The 23,990-nt window shown below is 39.1% G+C and overlaps 1 protein-coding gene across 1 annotated transcript; it reads left to right on the top strand.

The window, feature by feature from the left end:
- Window positions 1-9,734: 9,734 nt before the first annotated feature.
- Window positions 9,735-21,495, top strand: LOC104094882 (peroxisomal fatty acid beta-oxidation multifunctional protein AIM1-like). The gene is made up of 11 exons (XM_070183740.1): window positions 9,735-9,930; window positions 10,016-10,072; window positions 10,185-10,252; window positions 10,356-10,437; window positions 10,542-10,597; window positions 11,001-11,342; window positions 12,222-12,396; window positions 19,805-19,926; window positions 20,126-20,289; window positions 20,573-20,827; window positions 21,070-21,495. The coding sequence occupies exons 1-11, from the start codon at window positions 9,735-9,737 to the stop codon at window positions 21,176-21,178; spliced, it is 1,626 nt and encodes a 541-aa protein (XP_070039841.1). The 3' UTR covers window positions 21,179-21,495.
- Window positions 21,496-23,990: the final 2,495 nt, after the last annotated feature.

The following is a 23,990-nucleotide window of genomic DNA, read 5'->3' as shown; positions in this document are numbered from 1 at the left end:
AGTCAAGCGAGTTATGAAACAAAAGTCGATAAAAGTTGTCGCAACTTAGGTTTATAATTTTACTTAAACTTTAGGTCAAATGTTACTGCATTTTTCTCCCAATGTGCTTGGAATTATGGGGTGATCTACCTATCAAATTGAAGATCTATGAGTCTAGTTTCCAACGCATTACAGCATTCATCGATATTCGCGTTTTCGCGAGAGTGCGCCAAGCTGCTCTCTATGGGGCCCACAAAGGCGGTTTAAGAAATATGGACATATATAAGATACCTCAACCCCGTTTTAAGTCATTATTTTTCAGTATATTCAGACCTTATAACCCTAAAAACAGTCTCTCAAGGTTCTCTCATGATCCAAGACCCAAACAAAGGGCAAACAACACAAATCAAATGTCGGGAATCCCGTGGCGCTAGTAAGTTTCTTGTTCTTCTTGTTGTTGCTGATTTTTGTGTTGTTCCAGCTCGTGTGGGAGGTTGTTTTAAGTGTTTTATGTCCTGTAAATACACCTTCAAGTTTTTAATATCAACCCTAGGTGATTTCAAGTCTTCTAAAGTAATTCTAGTGCCGAAAAACCCGAATTAATTGCTAGTTTTGCTTCCTTGTTCTTGTGGCAGAATTGAAGGGATATTTCGTGGAAAATTAAGGTCAAATTGGAGTTGTTCTTTCTGTTTAAAGGTAAGGAACCTCTTACTCTATATATATTTAAGATTATCCAAGTTGCAACTAAGTCGTTGAAGCTAGAACTTGTGAAATATATATCGAAAGGCTTGGTAGTAATGTTATTGGTTGGTGGACTGTTTTGGAGGCTCAATATGATTATTAATGATGTTGTTTGGGCTGTTTGGTGATTGTATTGACTTGTGGGAAGTCATATAAATAGGGGAGGTGCTGTCCGTTTCATCGTAAAATAGGTTGTGGTCGATACATAATAGTTACGACGCTTAAACGATAATGATAGTGTCATTTATCTTATTGGTAGACTAAGGAGTCGTGACATTTGCATAGCTTGAGGTTGGGCAGTATATACAAGGTATGTGAGGATATCCCCTTCATTCTTTTGCACGACTCCGATTGTACATAATGTAATGAACGAGCTCCCAAAGATACTCTACTCTTAGAAGCTAGCAGTACTTACATTGCTGCCCTTCTTATGAAACGATTGATATTGATGTTACTTCTTTTATTCTTATATTATCAATGTTGTTGGTAGTTTCTGATTCTTATAAGATTCTTGATGAAGAGTTAATCCTAATAACGTGTACGAAGGATACCGACCTTACGTCACTCCGAAAGGTTCAAAATGTGATTCCAATGAGTCCAGCATGCATCATATATATGTATCTATTTTACTCTACCGAGCCGCGCTATAGTCGGCCGGGTACGGCACCTATTGTGCAACCACTGATCAGTTGGGTTTTACCGAGCTCCACGTGGCCGGGTACGATTCTACCGAGCCCTATGATGGCCGGGTACGTTTTACCGAGCCTATTACGGCCGGGTACGATATGATGATGGTGATGCCCACAAAGGCGTATGTTTTAAAAGTTTATGTATATATATATGTATGTATCATGTATTTCATGTCAGTAGCCCTCAGAGGTACCCAGATGTCACAGGTTGTATATTCTCTATCCCTGTTTACATTACTGTTCTCACTTATGCTTTCCTGCCTTACATACTCAGTACTTTATTCGTACTGACGTCCTTTTTATTTGTGGACGCTGCATGTCGTGCTGCAGGTCCTGATAGACGGGTAGACGCAGCTCCCCCATCACAGTAGGCTATCCAGTTTAGCGGTTATTGGCGAGATCCCTTCTCCGGACTTGCCGTGGTCTTGGTATGCATTTTTGTTATAGACATTATGGGTATGTCGGAGCCCTGTTCCGGCAATGTTGTAGCATTTATGTTCTTTTAGAGGCTCATAGACAGGTGTCGACTTATGTATGGTTTAGAATGCCTTGTCGGCTGATTTTTGTTGTATAGTCTTTCATGGCATCATGGTAGCTCGTACCTTATATATAGTTTCTTGACAGTCTTGTCGTCCCATGTTATGTATGTTCATGACATTATCTTTCATTGTTGGATGTTCATGATCCATGTCTACTATTTATATTGATCTTGTTGGCCCTTAAAGATAATAAGGAAGGTTAGATAAAATATACGTTGGTGCTCGGCAAGTATGGCCCGGGTGCTAGTCATGACCCTCCAGTTGGGTCGTGACATCAACCTCGTAATAGGGTTGTGTGGGTAAAAAGAGGTGTGATATATATTAACTAAATTCGAGTTAGAATCACTTACCCCAATTAATTCCTTGAAAATCGCCCCAAGAATCGCCTGAATCCGAGTTCCCAAAGTCCAAATGTGAAATAATATTCTAACCCTCATTTTTGAAATTTATATTCTGCCCAGATGCTCCTCTTTGCGATCACGGAAAGTCCCTCGCGATCGCGAAGAACAAAAATCACATCCCTCCAAATTACTCTTCACAAATGTGAACAAACAACCACGAACGCGGTGCACAGAAACTCATATGTACGCGATCGCGATGAACAAATGCGTGGCTTCAAGCCACCCCTCCTTCCTTCTTCGCGAATGCGGTACAACCCTCGCGTTCGCGTAGTACTACTGACCATAGCTCCGCGATCGCATACCAATTCGTGTGATCGCATAGAAAAGTTTTCACCAGTTGCCCAAACAACTCTTCACGATCGCGGACTTCCACATGTGATTGCATATAAGGAAACTAGAAGCACAGGCATCAGCAACTTCAGCAAATCTTCTAAGTCCAATTTCAATCTGTTAACCATCCGAAATCTACCCGAGGCCCCCGGGACCTCAACCAAACATACCAAAAAGTCCTAAAATATCATACGAAATCGCTCGGAGCCTCAAATCACATCAAACAACACTAAAACCATGAATCGCATATCGATTCAAGCCTAATGAACTTATGAGCTTCTAACTTCCAAAATTATTGCCTAAACATACCAAACCAACTCCGATCGACATCAAATTTTGTACACAAGTTATAAATGATACAATGGACCTATTCCAACTTTTGAAACCAAAATCTGAGGCCGATAACCATAAAGTCAACTCTCGGTCAAACTTCTCAACTCTCCAAATTTTAACTTTTCCAACTTTCGCCAATTCAAGCCAAAATCATCGACGGACCTCCAAATCAATATTCGGACACACTCCTAAGTCCAAAATCACCATACGGAGTTATCGGAACCATCAAAACTCTATTCTGGAGTCATCCAGAAATAAGTCAATATCCGGTCAACTCTTTCAACTTAGGCTTCCAACCTTGGGATTGAGTGTCCCAAATCATTCTGAAATATCCCCGGAACCAAAACAAACACCTCGGCAAGTCACATAATAATAAATGAGCACAGAATAAACAATAAATGGAGGAATGGGCTATAGTACTCAAAACGATCGGCCGGGTCGTTACAATAAATTAGCTACTCATAATAGTTGTAAAATTACAATACTAAAAATCATAACCACAATGAAAAATAGGAAGAAGAAAGGAAAAACTCGTGGTTGAATCTTTCTCCTTGCTCCTAGCGTGTTCTCGCCCCCTTAGGTGTTGTCTAACCCTAAAGTAATGTATCTCCCTTCAGAAGGACATTTTATATTTATATCAACTAGGGTTGATGTGGGGCGTCCTTGATCTCTCCTAATTCGCAAAAGAAAAGTTGAATCACGTGCTGGGGTTGGTGCAAGGGGCGACCCCTAGGCACGCTCCCAACTATTTTTTTCTTCTTTGTTTCTTTCACGTGCAAGGTCTAGTGCCATACTTCACTGGTTTTGATCCATTTCCTAGGCCATTTCGCGCCTAACTTTCATGTAATGCACCAATTGTGGCACGCTCCCAGCTCTTGCCTCTCAACTTCTTTTTGCATTAAATCATCCAATTTTTGCCAACTTCAATCCAAACGCATTCCTACACACAATAAACATGTAATGAGCATATTTTATGTTTATAAATATGTAATCTCCCGCAACTCATACACAAAATTATATAAAACTATACTAAAAATATGCATTTTTAGTCATTTATCACCACACCACACTTAAACTCTTGCTCGTCCTAGAGCAACTTAAAATTAAGCACATCGACAAGTAACACAATTCCAAAACATACTCAAACATCATAGCAATGACAATAGTTTATATCAACGCTTAGAACCTAGCATAAGGGCTATTGACATCTTTCCTCATTTTTAGACCAATGCCAAGACTATTTAAAGTATTTGTGTGATTTGTTCTAACATCCTAGCCTAAACAATTGACTCTAATACATTCTATACTATAACTTGCTTCTTGTGCCAACTCAAAAATCAAGGACTTTACCAATCCTTCGCAAATCATGTGCCTTCACTAAGAAATCATAGAGATAAATAGTCCACACACTCAAATATAAGTTCAAGTATAATCTAAGGACTCAAATATTGAAAGAATTCACTCGCTCTCACAATGAAACTCGTATGCCACCCAACTTCGTACCATAAACTTGTCTGTTGTATAAGACTTAACTAATTTAAGCTTGCAAAATCTAGGATCAAGTAGAACTTTATAGGTTGTAATGTAGGCTAAGGGACGGGTAGGATATATATATATAGGAAAATAGTGATTAACCCTCATAAGCACTTTAATACACCACACTTCACTTTTAAGCACCTTCTTGTCGTGACTAATTCGATGTTTTGCCTTGAAATCATACATATTTAAGTCTTTCTTCATTAACCACATCAACATATAGATACTCACTAGTTCAAACAAAGATATGGGAGGTGTCATTCATTTTTTTATTTTATTTTTTTGTTTCTTTTGGTTTTCTTTTTCTTTTTTTCACACTTACTGTAATTTGGTATTTCCGGCTAGTAAGACTTTTACCCATAAAAGCACATTGCCGGCCTTTCTATGGTTCCACTCAAAAGCTACCCAATCTCTTTCTTTAATCTTTCAGCAACTTAAGTGCTTTCGGAGGTAAAGAGTGAACAAGATACTATTTAGAATAAAATAAGGGTTGGCTCGTAATGTGGGTGCCAAAGAAAAAGGTCTACATGCCCAAAAAGACTGACTACAGATAATGTTATTACTGGTAGGCAAATAGGCTCAAGGGTCAATCAAAGAAACGTCTATACCATTTCCTAAACTCACAAGACTTAATCATTTCGCTTCGACTCACACAAGGGGCAAGTTCTAGACTAACAAGGATGGCACAGAGTATAACCAAATTCTCACCGCACACAATGCACATGACTCACTCAGGACGGTTCATACCCGACTCTCAAGTTAAAGCAACTAGCACGGTCATCATATAATCCAAACGCTAGGAAGTAACAACATGAGTCAATAGACGAGCCTAAGTGTAAAAAAACACATATACTCTCAAGGCATATTCACAAGAATAAAGAAAAAAGTACTCAGCGCAAATGCTCCAACTCTAAGCCCCAATATAAAACATATCAAAATGTATAGATACTCAAGTTCTTCCCATTCCATTAGTAGTTGAAAAAAAATCTTTTTTGTATTTTTCTTTAGATTTAAAACCCTCAAGAAAACTATTTACGAAGTCCATCATAGGGAAAAGCCTAATTATTATTTTTTGAAAATTTTACCTAAAATAATTTCTATCCGATTCAAAGAGTCATCCTTTCAAAAAGAACTATGTCCATAAAAAAAACCAAGGGGGATAATTTCTACCTAAAAAATAATTGATTTTTTTTAACACATAAAATAGCACAAGAAATTGTCCAAAAGTCTTCACACCCCACACTTAAAATTATGCATTGTCCCTAATGCATAGCATAAATAATAAGAGGATAAAAAAAACTCCCTGGTAGGCCAAAGGCCATAGCATTAGTAGCTCATGGGGTACTCAGACTTCTCTCGTGTATGGTCCTTTGTGCGAGCATCCCACACTTAGTTCCAGCCATCTTGCTTTATTTTGCTTCCTTCTAATGGATTTACTTATTATGCTCCTACTTCAACAAAACTAAAAATAATACTAAAAAAATACAATTAAAAATAAAAAATAATAAAAAAGGTAGTAAAGTCGGGTTGCCTCCCAACAAGCACCTGATTTAACGTCGTAGCACGACGTGAATCACTTTATGCCTCCACCTCAAGATTATGAATTGAACTCCAAGTTTTGATTCAAGCTTATGATTATGCTCTTGGGGCGGTATAAATTCTTGCGAGCAAAAAATTAAATAAATTCTCATGTAGTTTTTGGCTCTCGCCTGAGGAGTGTTACCTTGCCTAGAAGGCATTAAAAATTTCAAAATATAAGGCTCATCTACCTCTTCCCTTGACTCCTTTTTATGCTCATAAGGATAAATTCTCATTTCACCATCTGAACACAATTTAGAGAAGTATTTAGAATGAGGTCCAACATGCTCAAATACTTGAACTTTAAGATTTTCAGCCTCTTCGATACAAATTATATTAGAATCAACTAAATTTGTGTCCTCAACGTCCTTGGCTGACTCTAGTATTATTTCTTCAACATCGGCATCCTTAAATTCTTGTTGGATATATTGTTGGTGTTCTACTCTGGACCCCTCCATTAGCACCTTAATTTATGTCTCTAATGCACACTGCTCCTACCTACTATCCATAATATTAGCTTGTTGAGCATTAGAAGCTTCAACTAGTTGGCTCACTTGAGCCTCCAAGTTGCAAATAGTTGCCTCTTGCCTTTGTATCCGCAGTTGTGTGTCATTATTGTTTTCCACAAGGCACCTTAGCATATTTTTTTATCTCTTTCAGGTCATCATCCTTGGGTTCTTTATTCTATTAACTTCACAAGAAAAAGTAGAATCGTCATAGTAAGGGTTGAGGGAAGATAAGATATATAAGCACAACCATAAAAGTGACTATCTTGATCACCACACATATCACACACATTCCATATATAAGATTGAGTATGTGCACATAACTTGCTCTCGGGAACATTTTGATAATTCTGCCACGGTTGGTTTCCTTCATAATATATATGAAGGTCAAAAGTAGAATTATGAACACCTAAACTACCATCATTCCAAGATGTCATGTTTCTCAATTCAACAACTAAAATAAAATTAAATTAAAAAAACAAAACAAAATAAAAGTTCAAACTTGAAAACTAGCAATATATACAGCTATAACTACACAGTTAGTTCTCCGGCAATGGTGCCAAAATTTGATCTCGCCCAACTCTAGTCCTAAAAAGGATAAGAGGACGCTGCAAATATAATCCGGTCTAACAGTCCAGAGTCGAATCCCACAGAGAACTAAGGTTTTACTATAATTGCTCAATATCATTAAGAAGACAAGCTCGAATAAATTTCTAAGTTATAAAGATTAAGATTCTTATATCTAACTAATTAACTAATAAATTAAAGTAGTAAATTAACAACTAAAGATACTAAGGGTTGGATACAAGATTAAGGAGGCCTAGAGTTATAATTCCCCCAATTGTCGGAACCCTTCCCGCTATGTCTCCTACAATTTCGCCTAAGTATTCTCTACTGATCATGAGCACTCGACTCATCGTAATTCTCTCTTGAGCAACTACAATAATTTACTAGTCATATTCTCTCGAATTACACTAGCTCGCACTTTTTCACCGCTCAGTATGATCATGTCAAAGCTTTGTTATCTCTAATCCCACTTTTAAACCGGCTATATTGAGTTCTCGCATATGTTAGGAGTGACATTGTTCCACAACTACCTAAATATGTACACTTTCTCAAGCAATATATAATAAATAGGCACAGTCAATCGATGGCCATTCAATCAACTGAAATAAGCACGTAGTTAAACAAATAGAGAAATTCAAAAGCTAAATTATATTAAAACGTAACAAGAATTCATACTACAAAAGGCTCCATCAAAACTCTAGATAATAAATTAGCTACTCATAATAGTATGTAAAATTACAATACTAAAAATCATAACCAACAATGAAAAATAGCAAGAAGAAAGGAAAAACTTGAGGTTGAATCTTCCTCCTTTCTCTTAGCGTATTCTCGCCTCCGGTGTTATCTAACCCCTAAAGTAGTGTCTCTCCCTTCAAAAGGATGTTTTATGATGTATTTATATCAACTAGGATTGATATGGGGCGTCCTTGATCTCTCCTAATTCGCAAAGGAAAAAGTTGAGTCGCGTGCTGGGGGGTTGGTGCAACACACGACCCCTAGGCACGCTCTCAAATATTTTTTTCTTCTTTGTTTCTTTCCATGCCAGGTCCAGTGCCAAAGTGTCATACTTCACTGGTTTTGATTCATTTCCTAGGTCATTTCACGCCTACCTTTCATGCAATGCACCAATTGTGGCACGCTTCCAGCTCTTGCCTCTCAACTTCTTTTTGCATTAAATCATCCAATTTTCGCCAACTTCCATCCAAACTCATTCTTACACACAATAAACATGTAATGAGCATATTTTATGTTTATAAACATTTAATCTCCAGCAACTCACAAACAATGATATGAAACTATACTAAAAACGTGCATTTTTAGTCATTTATCATTCTTCAATATTAAAAGCTTTAAATTCCTGTTTGGGGGTAGAAATTGGAAGTCAATGATCGATTAATCTTAAAATTATTTTAATATTTATAATTTGTGCATATATTTTTGTTTCAAACACCGATTTAGCGATTTACTTTAAAAATTTTAAAACTCCAAATTGTTCCTTAGAAAGTGTTGAAGAAGGCAAAATGAATCTTTTTGATTTGATGTTATTTGACTAAATTTTTACCGATATTTAGAGGTTTTGTTTCAAATTTAAAATTATTTTGAGCATCTTTGAGGTGGTTTGATTGAAATTAAAATTGCAATTTCGAAGAATACTTTGTTGAACAAAACAAAAAAATTATGCTAATCGGTAAACTTTGATGAACAATTTAACAGATAAGTCAATTGTAGATAATGCAAAGTCAAGCCAATCTAGTAGAGTTTGATGAATAATTAAACAAGCACAAAATCATATAAACTGGGTAGAATTTATGTTATATTTGCTATACCTATATTGTTAGTTGTTCACAAACTCTATTCGATTTGTGAAGGTAAAGTTCTATGGCTGTCTTTCGAACTCATCCATTGAACTCAAATCCATTGAAAAACTTTACCTTCAACCACAGATCATGTTTTGCTACTCATCCATTGAGAAAAAGCTATTGGTTCGGCCGAACTCGTAGCTGGCGTTTTGCCTCCGCCCCTGGAACTTACACTCTGGTAAAAGATCAAGAGCGGATAATGAAAAAGTTCTTGAAACTTTTGACAAATATGGGAATTGGATAAAATGTTGTGCAGCTAGCATAAGGTGGTGACAATTTTCTGTAACTTATCACCCTTCAATAGTAGTGAATTACCAGCTTATTTTCTTTTCACAGGAATCATAATTTGCTAAATCAAAAGATTTTTACAAATTCAATAATTATTACGTAAATCATTATGATGGTGTTTTTGGTTCTTCCTTGGTATTAACAAAGGAAGAAGTGAATTAAAGAGATAATGCTTGTAGTAAAAGAAGGAAAAATATATCATTCATGTTGTGAGGGTCAGTTACAAATTATGAAGATTCTATTCACTTAAAAATAGGTATCTGACTCGTGAACAGGAGCAATTCTCCAAGTTTGAAGGTAAAGTTTTTCTTCAAGAAGCAACTTTTGGACATCTTCTGTTGTTTTTTAATTAATGCATTGGACCAAATTGATAATATTGTGTTATACTATGTACATTCTGAGAACAAGATCTTTAATTTGGGCAAAGCACACAATTTTAGTGGCATACGCTATTTCAGCAGTATTAGTAGATTTTATGGTTTGCAACTCTCTTGGAAAATTAAATTTCTCTTCCAACATTGTAGGGGATGGTAAATTCTGTGGTGGTCTTGACATCAACCTAGTTCAGAATGTTCAAAAGAACGGTACCATCGTCACTCAGACTTTCTTGTACTAATTTATGATAAGGCTCTAAATTGAAAATGACCATCTTGTTGCTTGATATGTCAGGGGATATCTCACTTCTACCGGATGCATCAGTTGATCTTGTGATTGACATAATAGAAAGTATTAACACATCATAATCACTAGTGCCTTCTAAGATATTTGCCTATTTTTTCCATACCGACATAGTTATATTCTGCAATAACTTATTTGTCCTGATGTTGGGTTATTGTAGATGGGAAGAAGCCTTCTGTTGCTGCTATTCAAGGATTTGCCCTTGGTGGTGGCTTGGAGTTGGCCATGGTTTGTTATTTTTTTTCAAATTGTATTGTTCAACTTCATGGTTTTACACTTTAGTAGCATTCAGTTTTAAGGCTGATACTCTTATATCATTGATCTTTTCTAGGGGTGCAGTGCTAGAATTGCAACGCCGAGGGCTGAGCTTGGTCTACCTGAACTTAAGCTTGGAATTATTCCTGGTTGTGGAGGTAATGATGTCTTGCTTCTTTAAATTGGTGTTTGTTAATTGAGTGCTTGCTGTCGGTTCCATTATGCATTGATTTTCCTGATGAAGTCATGTATATGTTCGAAGGCACTCAGCGTCTTCCAAGGCTTGTTGGGACATCAAAGGCCGTTGATATGTTGATGGTAAGCCAGATTCTCTCTTGCTTAAAGGTACCTATCATATCGTATACATTTCCATGCGGAGATGGTTTCTGTTGATTAATTGATTAGTCCAATGCAGCGAGGTTCCTCGTGAGATGCATGGACTTCTCTCTATTAGATGAGAATTTCTTCAATTTAAGGATCACAGTCTGTGTTAAATGACCGAATAATAAATACAATATCAATGGATTGATGCTGATATACTTCTGTTGAAATTGGCAAAAGAGATACTCCATTCTTACAGAGCTTTTTCTTGTAACATTTAGTTAATGTTTGAACTGATTAACTTATTTAGTGGAGTTAACAGATTGTCTAAACGCTTGGGTGTTGTCCTTTTCCCTTTCCACCTATCTTCTTGCTAAAACTGGTTATTACCACGTGACAGTCATCCAAGATCATTACCTCTGAAGAAGGGAAGGACTTGGGACTTATCAATGATGTTGTATCTTCCGAAGACCTCTTAACAGTTTCTCGTCTCTGGGCATTAGATATTGCAGAAGGACGGCAAACCCGTCTTAATACACTTCAAAGGACAGATAAAATTGAACCTATACGCGAGTCATCTGCTATCCTGGAAACTGCTAGGCAAAAGATTTTGAAGACATCTCCAAGTATGCCTCATTATAAAGCCTGCCTCGATGTGATTGAAGAGGGCATCATTTTAGTCCTCTCAAAATCTGCTAGAGCTCTGCTTCATGTATATTTTGCTGAACGAGCAACATCAAAGGTACAATGTATAAGCACTGCAATTTCATGGTTAGAGTTGACTCACCTAATATATATGCTCTTTAGAACTCTAATTAACCTGCTCAAAATTTAAGAGAAAGGGAAGTCCTATGTACAGGACATAAATTGAAATTTATTTAGTTGCTAAATTTATTCCATTAATTTCTACAGAGGGTAACTTTTTTAATAAATTCATTGTATTTAGAGGCTGGAGGTTAACAGCTTGTTTGGATGGTTGTTACCTATTGTATTGTATCGTATTGTCACTTTAATTATGATGTTTGTTTTGATTGTTACTTAAATTTTATTGTATCGTATCGTTAAATCTATCGTTACGTAACAACGAAATATGCCACTTTATGTAACGACTGATTTGATGTAATCGCGTCGTTACCTAGTCTTTTTCTCTCATCTCGCCCTTCATTATTGTTAAATTATTTTATTTTATCCTCTTTCCTATCTTTTTATATAATAATTCTACACCGTATCATAATTTTTCATTATAATATTGCATGTTTATTCTTCATATTGCTGGTACGCGATATCATGAAACGATGACAAACGATACAATCTATCCAAATATTGTATTCATCAAACAATACAGTACAATACAATGCAATACATTATGAAACGATATGTAACAACCGTCTAAACAAGCAGTAAGTGTATATGCATCTTCCAAAAGTGACTGACTTTTACAGATATGTACACTTGTTTGTCTTCTAAAAAGTACTATATATTGCATGCAACTCTTGATTATACATCCCACAAATGCCGTTAGCATCTTAATGTTGGTAGGCCACACCCATTTAAGAACTACTACCACACGTTGTTTTACTTGGTCATTCTTTGAAGTAACTGGAAGTTCTACGGTGTACAGGTACCATGCATTACTGATTGTCAGCTTAAACACCAGAAGATAGAGAAGGTTGCTGTTATAGGTGGTGGTTTAATGGGCTCTGGTATTGCCACAGCTCTTATACTCAGTTCTGTACAAGTCATTCTGAAAGAAATTGATTATGACTGTCTGCAAAAGTCACTTAAATCAATAGAAGGTACGTTTCTGAATGTCATTTTCGAATTACGGAGATATAAGTTTGGAAATTTACACTCTTTGATAGGCAAAGTGAAAAGCTTTTCTGTTAACAAATTGAAGTGAAAAATGTAAGCAAGTATAGAAAATGGGAACAGAATAAGCAGTACATATTGTTACAATTTCATTCACAAGGTGGGATATGATGCAAAACTAGAAGGCAATGTCATGAATTTTTCCTTTGTCCGATCCCTAGGAGGGAATGAAGATTGAGTGGTGAACGGTCAAAATTATATATACGTAAGTTGCATGGTAATAGTGAAACTAGATTAGTAGGGTTTATGAGACACAAAGACCAACTACACAATGTGTATTGGTACCTGAAATTGAATAAATATTTACTCTAGTGTACATGATGTGTGTCTATAATTCCATAGTTTCATACATTATGTGCCTTGCATTTTATATGCTTTAATGATAAATTACACTTTATTTGTGCATAAAGGAGTCTATTTTATGTGTAGATGAATTGGAGATGAAAGTAGAGCAAAAGGGATACTTAAATGTTGAAAGTGTGCTCGAAAACAATGAAAAGGAGAGACCAGGCTTTAGCCTGGCGAGGCCAGCCTAAGGCCAGGCTGGACTAGGCTTTAGCCTGGCGAGGCCAGCCAAATTCCAGGCGTTAGGCTGGCGACGCCAGGCCTGACGCTAGGTCCAATCCGAGTTTTGAAGACTTAATTCGTTCCGGGTTTGACTAGGACCCGGGCCACACGTTTAGGGTTTCTTCTACACATATAAATAGACCTAAAACACCACTTGGAAGGGGGTTTCTATCAGCAGCCACGTTTTTGGGCAGCTAGAGGCAAGAAGAGCTGGTGGAATCACTCCTTGAAGTTAGAATCATTATTTCTACATCTTTTCATCTTTACTCTATTTTAATTATGCAAAATATTTGGGATATTGTTGCTATGAGTATGAGTAGCCAACTTTCTAATCTAGGGTTTTGATGGAACCTATTGAAGGATGATTTTCTTGTTATGTTAATATAGATTTGCCGTAGTATTTTCTCTATTTGTTCAACTATATTATTCTTGTGGTTGATTGAAGGGCTCTCAATTAGCTGTGCCTATTTAGCATGTATTACTCGGGAGAGAGTGCATATTTAGGTAGTTGTTGAACAACATCACTCCTAAACGTATATGAGGGATCAATACAGAGGTTTAAAGGTGGGTTTAGGGATAACGAAACCTTGGTGCGATCTGAGTGAGATGTACTTAATGCCAGCTAGCGTAATTCGAGAGAATATATCTTGTAAATTGTGGTAATTACTCGGGAGAGAGTTACGACAGTTAGAGTGCTCATGGTCGATAGAGAAGACTTAGAAAAATTTGTAGAAAACATAGCGGAAAAGATTCCGACAATAGGGAAAAATACAACTCTAGACCTCCTTAGTCTTGTATAGAATTTCATCCATGTTAGTTGATAATTGTATTGCTTTATAATATTTGCTAGTTAATTAGTAGAAATAAAAATTAAATCTTTATAACTAGAAAATTATTTGAACTTGTGTTTCTTTGCAATATTGAACAACTGTAGCTAAGCCTTAGTTCTCTGTGGGATTCGACTCCGGACTTATTAGCCGAAATATTTTTGCAACAACCGCTTAGTCCTTTTTATAAGGCATAGTTGGGCGTGATCAGTACATATCTCCGACTTCGACTATTCAGCAGGGGCGGCCTAAGAGTAAGGCAAGTGAAGCCATTGCCTTAGGCCCCTATAATATTAAGGGCCCCAATTTTAAGTACTACTACGTGTCACATATATTTTATGTAATTATTATTAATAAAATATCTTAAAACTTTTAATTAAATTTATATAGTTGAGTGATAAATAACGATAAATTTCTCTCATTTAATTAAATAACGTATCGTTATCAAATCTAATTTTTTTCTCCTAAAAGAAAACTCATGTATTGGTTATTTCTTTTCACCATATTTTATTGATCCATCCATTAGAAAGGATTTTTTTGGTTCATCTTTTTGAGAGAAATCCCCAAGTGCAATGGGGTGCAAGGTTTGAAAGTCGACAGATTATCGATGTGCCCCCTCTACCTTCCTCCACTTAATTAATGACATATTTTCATTTACGATAGAGTTCCAAACCGTGGCGTGCTCCTAATTTACACATCACGCATTGTACACTTACCACTAGGCCAAAATAAAGTCCTAGGAGTTTGCTTTGTATCTCATTATTATACGGATTTTATAAAAGAAATTAAAGGGCCTTTTAATATGTTTTGGCTTTAGGCCACAAAGACCGTTGAGATGCCCCTGCTGTTCAGAGTATCAGAACAAAGATTTGAGGCTCTCAAGATTTAAGCAGTGTGAATCTCATTGTACACTGTCAATATTTAGAAAGCCTTAGATTGGATATAGGGGAGTAGCAACCACTAATTTCGGATTTCAATCAGGACTTAGTCAAGTCGAGAATACATTTCCATTTGTTTTGTTTGCTCATTTATCCTGATTCCTGAAGCATCTTAGGGGTATTGGAGCAGAAGCTTTAATATATTTTTTACTGCTCTCTTCTCTGTTTCTCCTTTGTATATGAGAATTACAAGAATGTGATATCTATGCATAGTCTGTGGTAGAAGGAACATGTTAGTGACCTAATAGGAAAAACGGAGAAACAATATCAAATGTTACACACCTGTTACGCGGCGCCTTCCTGAAGTTCCTTGGAAGGGCGACGTAAGGCTAAGCAACCGATGTCAGTGCGGTTGCTATGCGCCAACTGAGGCCCTCGCCGTACGCTAGACTAGATTGTCAGTGCCGTACGGGAAAACCAATGTCGTGAGCAATTGAGCAGCGGAAAATGAGCAATTGATGATGAAAGCTGATGATTATATTGATGATGATGAAAGCTATTACAAGATGAAATGCGGTGTCGGGGGGGGGAAGACACCAGTACAGAGAATTATTTGAATGCTTGAATGTTTGAATGCTTTGGTCCCCCTTAATAATGCTTAAAAAAAATAAACCAAAGTTACATGAGTTGACCTAAGAAAGCTGTAGAAGCACACTGAAAATGAATGAAGTAAAACTACTCTATAATTACAATGAAAAGGACTTAGTCTTCTATGGAAGCAAGTCCGATGGCAGCAACTTTGTCTTGAGCAGCAGGGTCTGCGCGCGCATTGCTGTGGGCGCGCGCGGCACTATTTGGATCTGCCAGCGGCTGGGCGCTGGTGCTTGGCATTGGGTCTGCGCGCGGGGCACTGTCTGGGTGTGCGGCGCTGATGGCAACATGATGATTTGGGCACGCGGCATTGTCGGTGCGTGCGGCACTGATGGCATTGGCCAGCCGCTGGGCGCTGGCATTGATTATCGGTGGGGCGACAGAGGCGCATGCTCGCTTGTCACTTGGCGCTGCCGAGACCACGGGGCCGACTGTGGCGCTAGGCGTTGGGAGGCTTGCCGGGACGCCACGGGGCGCGTCCAAGGGGTCATGGGTCGATGATGGAAAGCAGCCCATGACATTCTCCCCCACCTGAGTTGGCGACGTCCTCGGAGCCTTACCTGCAGGATGATGATGATTGGTCAGGCTCTTGATGGCTGGGAGGTCTGTTCCCCTCGGTGCTGTGAGATGTCTTTCTGAATGATCTTCCATGCATTTCTGAACTGGCCTGAGGCGGCTGACATGGAAGACTGGATGGATTTTCCACCAGGCTGGTGTGTTCAGCTGGTATGTGGATTTCCCGATGCGCCTTTCAATGGAAAAAGGCCCGATGTAGCTTGGCAATAGGCGAGGATCTTGGGTCCTCTTTGCAAACAAGTTCCGCCTCGGGGTTCTTACCATCACTTTGTCCCCTGCTTGATGTTGGGCAAAGCGACGGTTTTGTTCGGCATGCCTCGTTGCCCTGTCTTGGGCCCTGACAAGATAGTTCCGCACTATCTTCAAAGTTTGTTCCCATTCTGTAGAGAAACTGGCAGCTCGATGAGATGATGGTATGTTTGGTGCATTCACATTATGTGGGAGTAGCGGTTGCTGTCCGGTAACAATTTCAAAAGCGCTTTTGTTTGTATGGGCGCACTTTTGTGAATTGAAACACAGCTGAGCAGCATCCAGAAGCTTCACCCAATGTGTTTGTGACCCGGTAGCAAAGTGGCGGAGATATTCCTCCAGCATGTCATTGAACCGGTCTGTTTGATCATGTGTTTGCTGATGATGATGGCTTGAGTTATAACTCAATTTGGATCCGAGGCAACTGAAGAGTTGGGTCCAAAACTTGCTAGTGAAGCGTGGGTCGCAGTCACTGATGATGTTGTTAGGCATACCCCAATGTTTGACAACATGGGAGAAGAAGAGTCGAGCTGTTTCTTCTGCCGACATGTTCTGTAGGGCTGCGATGAAGGTAGCATACTTGGAAAACTGGTCTACTACCACCATGATGGTTGCATGATTTCCGACCTTGGGTAATCCTGTGATGAAATTCAGGGAAATGCTTTCCCAAGGTCTCTGTGGGACAGGTAGCGGCTCCAAGAGTCCCGCTTGTGCTGGGTGATCCGACTTGTCCTTTGGGAATACTTGACAAGTCTTCACACAATGAGGGGCGCCATGAGCTGTTGGACCCCGATGAGGTGATGCATGTTTGATGATGTTGAGGGCAGTCGGAACTGTGGGTTCAGGTCTGTTGGTTCCCTCCTTAAACTGCATGGCCGTGATGTTTCCAGCGGCCATCTTCTTGGATATGCACGGTATGGTGTGGGGTTTGGCCCCGTTGTCTCCCATCATTAGGAGCATGTTGGCATATGGTACCGGGATGGTGTTGGTCTGCCTGAGGAATTTCAATCCCACTATCAGTTTGAAGTCATCGATGATAGCTATGCGTAGGTCGAATATTCCCTTGTATGGGCCAAGCTAGATTGGCGCTTCTTTGGCTATTCCACTCACTTGCTGAGATGGAGAGTTGATAGCCTTGACACGACCCTTGCATTTTTGCACTGCTAGACCGAGGCGTTGCACCTGAGTTGAGGCCAGGTAGTTGTGGCTAGCACCCGTGTCTATCAATGCCCGAATGGGTCTGCCGTTTACTTTCATGTCAACGAACATTAAGGTCCTCTTTTGTGATGCGAGAGGCCTCTCATCCGCTTTTCCTTTCCCTTTCTTGTCGATTGGGAATGCCTTCTTCTTGGGGTTACCAGCACTGGTTCCCGCCAAGGTATCATGAATGGAGCCGACAAATGCATTGAAGGCACCTACTGGATCGGTGTCGTCTGAGTCGTCGACATCTGACTCGTCATCATCAACAGTTTGTTGAGCATTGACTTGTGTATTGGGGCATTGATTGTTCCAATGTTCCCCGCCGCAATGACGGCATTCTGATGGGGGCTTTCTCCCCTGATGGTTGTTGAATGATGCAGTAGTGTTACTGCTTGAGGAAGGAGTCTTGGATTTGGATGTACCTCGATCTCCTCCGTTTCTGTTGGGGCCACCGTTGCTAGGTTGGCTCCCGTTGTATCCCCCTCGGACAGGCGGCTGGGGCCTATCCTTCTGAGTTTCCAACTGATAATCCCCAAGGCACTCTGCAGCTTGAATGGCCTTGGCCAGGGTATCTACCCGTTGTCTTTGCAGTTCCATATGAGCATGAGGTTTCAAACCTTCTATGAATGCGAACAGTTTGTCTTTGTCCCCCATATCCCGTATGTTTAGCATGAGTGCGGAGAATTCACGCACGTAGTCCCGCACCGACCTGGTGTGGCGGAGTTCACGCAACTTTCTCCGTGCATTGTATTCCACATTTTCGGGGAAGAACTGCAGGCGTATGGCGGCCTTCAGTTCTGCCCATGTCTGGAGAGTATCTTCACCGGCCCTGATGGCTTCGTATTTGACTCGCCACCAGAGTTTTGCATCGCCTTGAAGATACATGGCAGCAGTTGCTACCTTTTTGGATTCTTCCAAATGTCCAACGGCATCGAAGTATTGTTCGATGTCGAAGATGAAGTTTTCCACTTCTTTAGCATCTCGGGCTCCGTTGTATGGCTTGGGCTCCGGAATTTTCAGCTTTTGTGGAATGGGGGCAATGTTCATGGCACCCCTGATGTGGTTTTCGCCTCCTTTGAGCAGGCTTTGTAGTGCAACATTGACAACATTGAGCTGGCCTGTCAAGTTGTCTATGGTTTGCTGCATGACTGTCAGTTTGTCTGCCTCTAATTCCCGATGGGCTAAATCCTCGGCACGCTCCTGTTGGAGGTCCTCGAATTAGCCATGAATTTTGGTTGCCTCGACGGCAGCCGTTTGCCGGTCTTCTTCAGAGTCTTGACTGATGTTTGCTATCTCATTTTCGGCCTACCGCATTCTACGGTCCAGGTCGTCCAACCTTTGCACTAGGCTGGTTTTTAGATCAGGCAACGTATCCACGATGGGCCGTAATGCGTCAACCGTCTCTTCTAGGGTCGTGATGCGATCCCCGTGATTCACCATGGTCAGAAATGGTGATGATGATGCCAATGAGTTCCCTCGTCCGATGTCGAGCCTAGGCTCTGATACCAACTGTTACGCGGCGCCTTCCTGAAGTTCCTTGGAAGGGCGACGTAAGGCTAAGCAACCGATGTCAGTGTGGTTGCTATGCGCCAACTGAGGCCCTCGCCGTACGCTAGACTAGATTGTCAGTGCCGTACGGGAAAACTAATGTCGTGAGCAATTGAGCAGCGGAAAATGAGCAATTGATGATGAAAGCTGATTGATTGTATTGATGATGATGAAAGCTATTACAAGATGAAATGCGGTGCCGGGGGGGAGACACCAGTACAGAGAATTGTTTGAATGCTTGAATGTTTGAATGCTTTGGTCCCCCTTAATAATGCTTAAAAAAATAAACCAAAGTTACATGAGTTGACCTAAGAAAGCTGTAGAAGCACACTGAAAATGAATGAAGTAAAACTACTCTATAATTACAATGAAAAGGACTTAGTCTTCTATGGAAGCAAGTCCGATGGCAGCAACTTTGTCTTGAGCAGCAGGGTCTGCGCGCGCTTTGCTGTGGGCGCGCGCGGCACTATTTGAATCTGCCAGCGGCGGGGCGCTGGTGCTTGGCATTGGGTCTGTGCGCGGGGCACTGTCTGGGTGTGCGGTGCTGACGGCAACATAATGATTTGGGCACGCGGCATTGTCGGTGCGCGCGGCACTGATGGCATTGGCCAGCCGCTGGGCGCTGGCATTGATTATCGGTGGGGCGACAGAGGCGCATGCTCGCTTGTCACTTGGCGCTGCCGAGACCACGGGGCCGACCGTGGCGCTAGGCGTTGGGAGGCTTGCCGGGACGCCACGGGGCGCGTCCAAGGGGTCATGGGTCGATGATGGAAAGCAGCCCATGACACTTTTATTGTAGAGCATCAGACTATTTCTGATGCATATAATTTGTGTACCAGTGAATCTCCACAGCCTCGTAAAAGGAGGACATTTGGTAGAGAAGAAAATGAAGAAAGCTTTTTCCCTCCTCAAAGGTGTTGTAGACTATGAAGAATTTAGAGATGTAGACATGGTTATCGAGGTTAATCATCGGATCCATACTATACATTTAACTTCACATCAACGCATCTTTGTCCTAAATGCCTTGAGTAATAACCATTTCTGTATTTATTCTGCATATAGCTCTCTCTAACTCAATTTAAAATATCTGCAATGCTACATACTGGTGTAAAATCAGTATAATTGTGGAAAGATTTCATCTTTCTTCTATTCTCTATCAGGCGGTAAATGAGGACACGTTGTTGAAACAATCAGTTTTTGAAGAAATTGAGAAGATCTGTCCGCCTCACTGCATCTTGGCGTCAAATACATCTACCATTGATCTTAATGTGATTGGAGCAAGGACGAAAGCTCAGGATCGCATTGTGGGCACACATTTATTCAGGTCTTTTAGTTACTTATTTATTCTGAGTATCAGGAAAAGGTTACTTAGTATTGAGCAGAAAATCTGAATGGAGTATACGAGAACACATGCATGTTGTAAAGATATCTTTTATTCACTGCTCAGTTTTGTTGAATGGTCGAAGAGGAAAATAGTTTGTGCTTCTAAATTGTCTTTTGATATGCTATTCAAATATAGTTTTCAGATTAAGTCCTTGAGTTTATCTGCAGAGCACATTTGATTCCTTATGTTTATGCTGAATTTCTTGACTTATCTACTTCTACAGCCCTGCTCATGTGATGCCGCTCTTGGAAATTGTACAAACGGAAAATACCTCTAAACAAGTAACACTAGACGTTCTTAAATTTGCTAAGATCATCCAAAAGGTTCCTATAGTGGTAAAAAACTGCACTGGTTTTGCTGTCAACCGGACATTTTTCCCATACATGCAAGGAGCTGACATGTTGGCAAATCTGGGGGTTGATGTTTTCAGAGTCGATCGAGTAATCACTGAATTTGGCATGCGCATTGGACCTTTTCAGTAATATCCTCTCTCCTGATTCTATTTCTTATGTGTTCGCTTAAAAATTATTGATCTATGTTCTCTAATATTCTTTTGTAAGCAGCTTAAAAGTTTTAGAAATGTTAAATTAATCTTGGGATACTGTGAATTGAGTGTTTGCTTAAAGGATGTATGAAGCAGTAATGACACATCCGATGGTTTTACAGAATATTTGCATTTGAAATATGATAACATTATAATTGCTAGTTGTGATTCTGCAGGCTTTTTGACTTGTCTGGATATAATGTATTTCTGGCAGCAGTCAAGGGGTTCGCTGCAGCATTTCCAGATCGCACTTTCCAGTCTCCATTACTTCAGCTTATGATGTAAAATGGCCATACAGGCATGGATGATATTGTTATTCCCGTCAATATTGCTGTATTTGTAAATAATAATTCTGCAAAATATAAGTTAACGTAATGAAACAATAATAAATTCGAGCCCACTGAATTCACAGTGTTTCCTTAAGGAATTTAATCCCCTCCTAGTACCCAAGGTAATGGATTATTTCCTCCCAGGATAGAACGAATAACACACTGGTGTAGCGGTACTTCAAACCCCAGTGTTTCAGCGAACACAAAGTTCGGTAGCAAATCACACTTACAGTTGCTTTGTTTGAAGTTAAAAACAATGCATAACGAATGAGTATAAACTCAGAAAATCATATGGAAATGCTGAGAGGAAGGAGTGCAAATGTATAGCCAATTTGTGAGCGAATTGTGTGTTGTGTGTTTTTCTTCAACATCTGCTGCACATATATATAGCAGCAAAATGTTGAAGAAGACCAATCGTCCACCCTCCATGGTGGAGCAAGCATTACATGTTTGTGGAACAAGCACTTCATGTTTGTGGAGCAAGCACTTCATGGTGGGAAGAGCATTAGGCGGCTGCCAAATGGTCAATACACGGATTGAAAAATATCCGTTACAAATGCGGATAATCTTACGTTAATATTTACTATTAACAAATAAATTTGGTCTAAAAAATTAATCAATCAATCATTTGATCGAAGCCGAAGCCGAGCCGAGCGACGACGACGACGGCGCGAGGCTTGCTTTCTTCTTAACTCTTTAAGAGCTACAAGAAGAGCAATTATATATATACCCACCAAAAATGTCTTCCTCTTCCAATATGGGACAATGTCTCATTGTCAAGAGGGAAACTTAAAATTTTACTCAAAATTTCATTTTCCCTCCATTTCCCATTCACTCTCATTTTAAGAATATTTCATCTTAAAAAAAAAAACCTCAACAGATATATTATGTCTTGCATATAAATTTCTATTGTTTCATAATAATGCAAACAAGGAATTCATCAAAATTGCTATAGTTTTACTCGTGATAATTAATTTTAGTCATATTGTGAGGAAACAATTTTTGTGAGCAAGGTGTTCTTTTTTCTCTTTTTTCTGTGGATGTATTCCTATGACCTACCTATTGGCTATTGATTTGGAAAAACTAATTTTAAAAATGCAGGCAAGAAGGACGGAAGAGGCTACTACTTATACAAGAAGGGAAAGAGTCCTGAACCCAATCCGTCTGTGCTGAAAGTGGTTCAAGAGTGGAGGAGACTTGTGAGCATTATACCTGGGGGAGAGGTAAAATGTTTCTTATGTTTTTTTTGTTACTGTAATAATTTTTTTCTCATGGCATGTATCGTTATGTGGAACTTTCCGTAATTTTGATATGTTATTCGTTCTTGAATTTCATGAAGCATTTTGACAGGGAAATTAATTATATTTTTGCCTGTCTTATTTCACTGAGCATGCCGACATGTTTGGTGAATTATAAGAAATAGTGGAAATGCTCTTCTTTCCGAGTTATTGAGGAAGGAGTTGTTCTGAGAGCATCAGACCTTGATATTGCTTCGGTCCACGGGATGAAATTCCCTTCAGAGAGGTATGATTGTATTAGCTCTTCATAATGTGTTGTCGGAACGATTCAAAGTAGGACTCTTTGACACTCATGCACCAACATTTTGAATGATGAGGCTCAGCACCTACTGTCTCCTGTAGATAGAGTAGAAGCTACTATCATCTTAGAACGGTCATACCAGGTATAGCAACCCAGCTTGTCTAATTGCTACCTTAGAAAGTAAGACATTCCGGAATAGGATCATTTCAGGCTAGCTACTATTTACTAAACTTCTATCTCTGTTAACACGCATGCAACTGCAAAGACCCTCAACTCAAACTTATAAGTATAGTATTAGCTTCTACTTTGCGTTTGCAGGGGTGGTATCATGTATTGGGCAGATTCAATTGGAGCAGAATACATATATAAACGTCTGAAAAGTTGGTCAGAAGCATATGGTAACTTTTTCAAGCCATCACTATTCTTGGAAGAAAGGGCTACCATTGGTATGTGCACTATTAATATTACTCCTGCATTTTTAGAAAATTTGATCGTAAAATCCTTTTTTTTTACTAGCTCTTTTTATTTTATTTTTTCTTAAGTATGTGACTAGCCCCTTTTTCTCTCTTATTATTTGGCATCTTGAAAGTTTAGAATAGTTCCACTGCTTATATATTATTTGTATTTCAATCAAATGCAGGGAGCTCACCCATAGGGATAGAGAGAGAGAGAGATCTTGAAAGCAGCAGCATTGGTGTTAGTTTGTTGTATTTCTTATAATTATAATGTGGTTTAATTCTAAGTTCAAAAAAGTACTTAATTTTGACATTGTCGGATAAGTTGGAGTCATTTGCGATTTGCACTCCCAACATGTGCTCTCTTTTATCATTTGCGCCGTCTTCTTCTTTTTTTAGTTTTTTCAATGATTTGCATCTAATTTCTTTATTTCCTTGTAAAATCATAAAAGAAACCCCATTTTATGAACATTAATGAGGATAAAATAGGAAAAACAAAAACAATTAAAGTTTCCTTTAAACTAATTTCATTTGAAGGAAGGTCGACATGGCATCTTCAATCAATCGTTCTTATACGTGATCAGAGACGGAGTTAGAATTTCAACTTTATGGGTTTTGAATTTTAGAATGGTGACTTTAAGTACTAATAAGTGGATTCTAAATTTAAAATTTATACATATTTAATAAAATTTTAACACAAATATTTGTTTTGAGCAGAACTTATTGAGTTCACTCAAATCTACTCCTGTATGTGACTACATGGCGTTGTGTTGG

Source organism: Nicotiana tomentosiformis, chromosome 8, assembly GCF_000390325.3.
Source record: "Nicotiana tomentosiformis chromosome 8, ASM39032v3, whole genome shotgun sequence".
Classification (NCBI taxonomy): domain Eukaryota; kingdom Viridiplantae; phylum Streptophyta; class Magnoliopsida; order Solanales; family Solanaceae; genus Nicotiana; species Nicotiana tomentosiformis.
Note: the sequence above shows the minus strand (reverse complement) of the source record. Positions and strands in the feature narration are given on the sequence as shown.

Excerpts from the sequence above, each read along its gene's own strand:
- LOC104094882 (XM_070183740.1), top strand. The coding sequence starts at position 9,735 with ATGTACATTCTGAGAACAAGATCTTTAATTTGGGCAAAGCACACAATT. Across the intron at positions 10,598-11,000 it reads AGGCCGTTGATATGTTGATG|TCATCCAAGATCATTACCTC; the intron begins GTAAGCCAGATT and ends ACCACGTGACAG. Across the intron at positions 11,343-12,221 it reads CTGAACGAGCAACATCAAAG|GTACCATGCATTACTGATTG; the intron begins GTACAATGTATA and ends TACGGTGTACAG.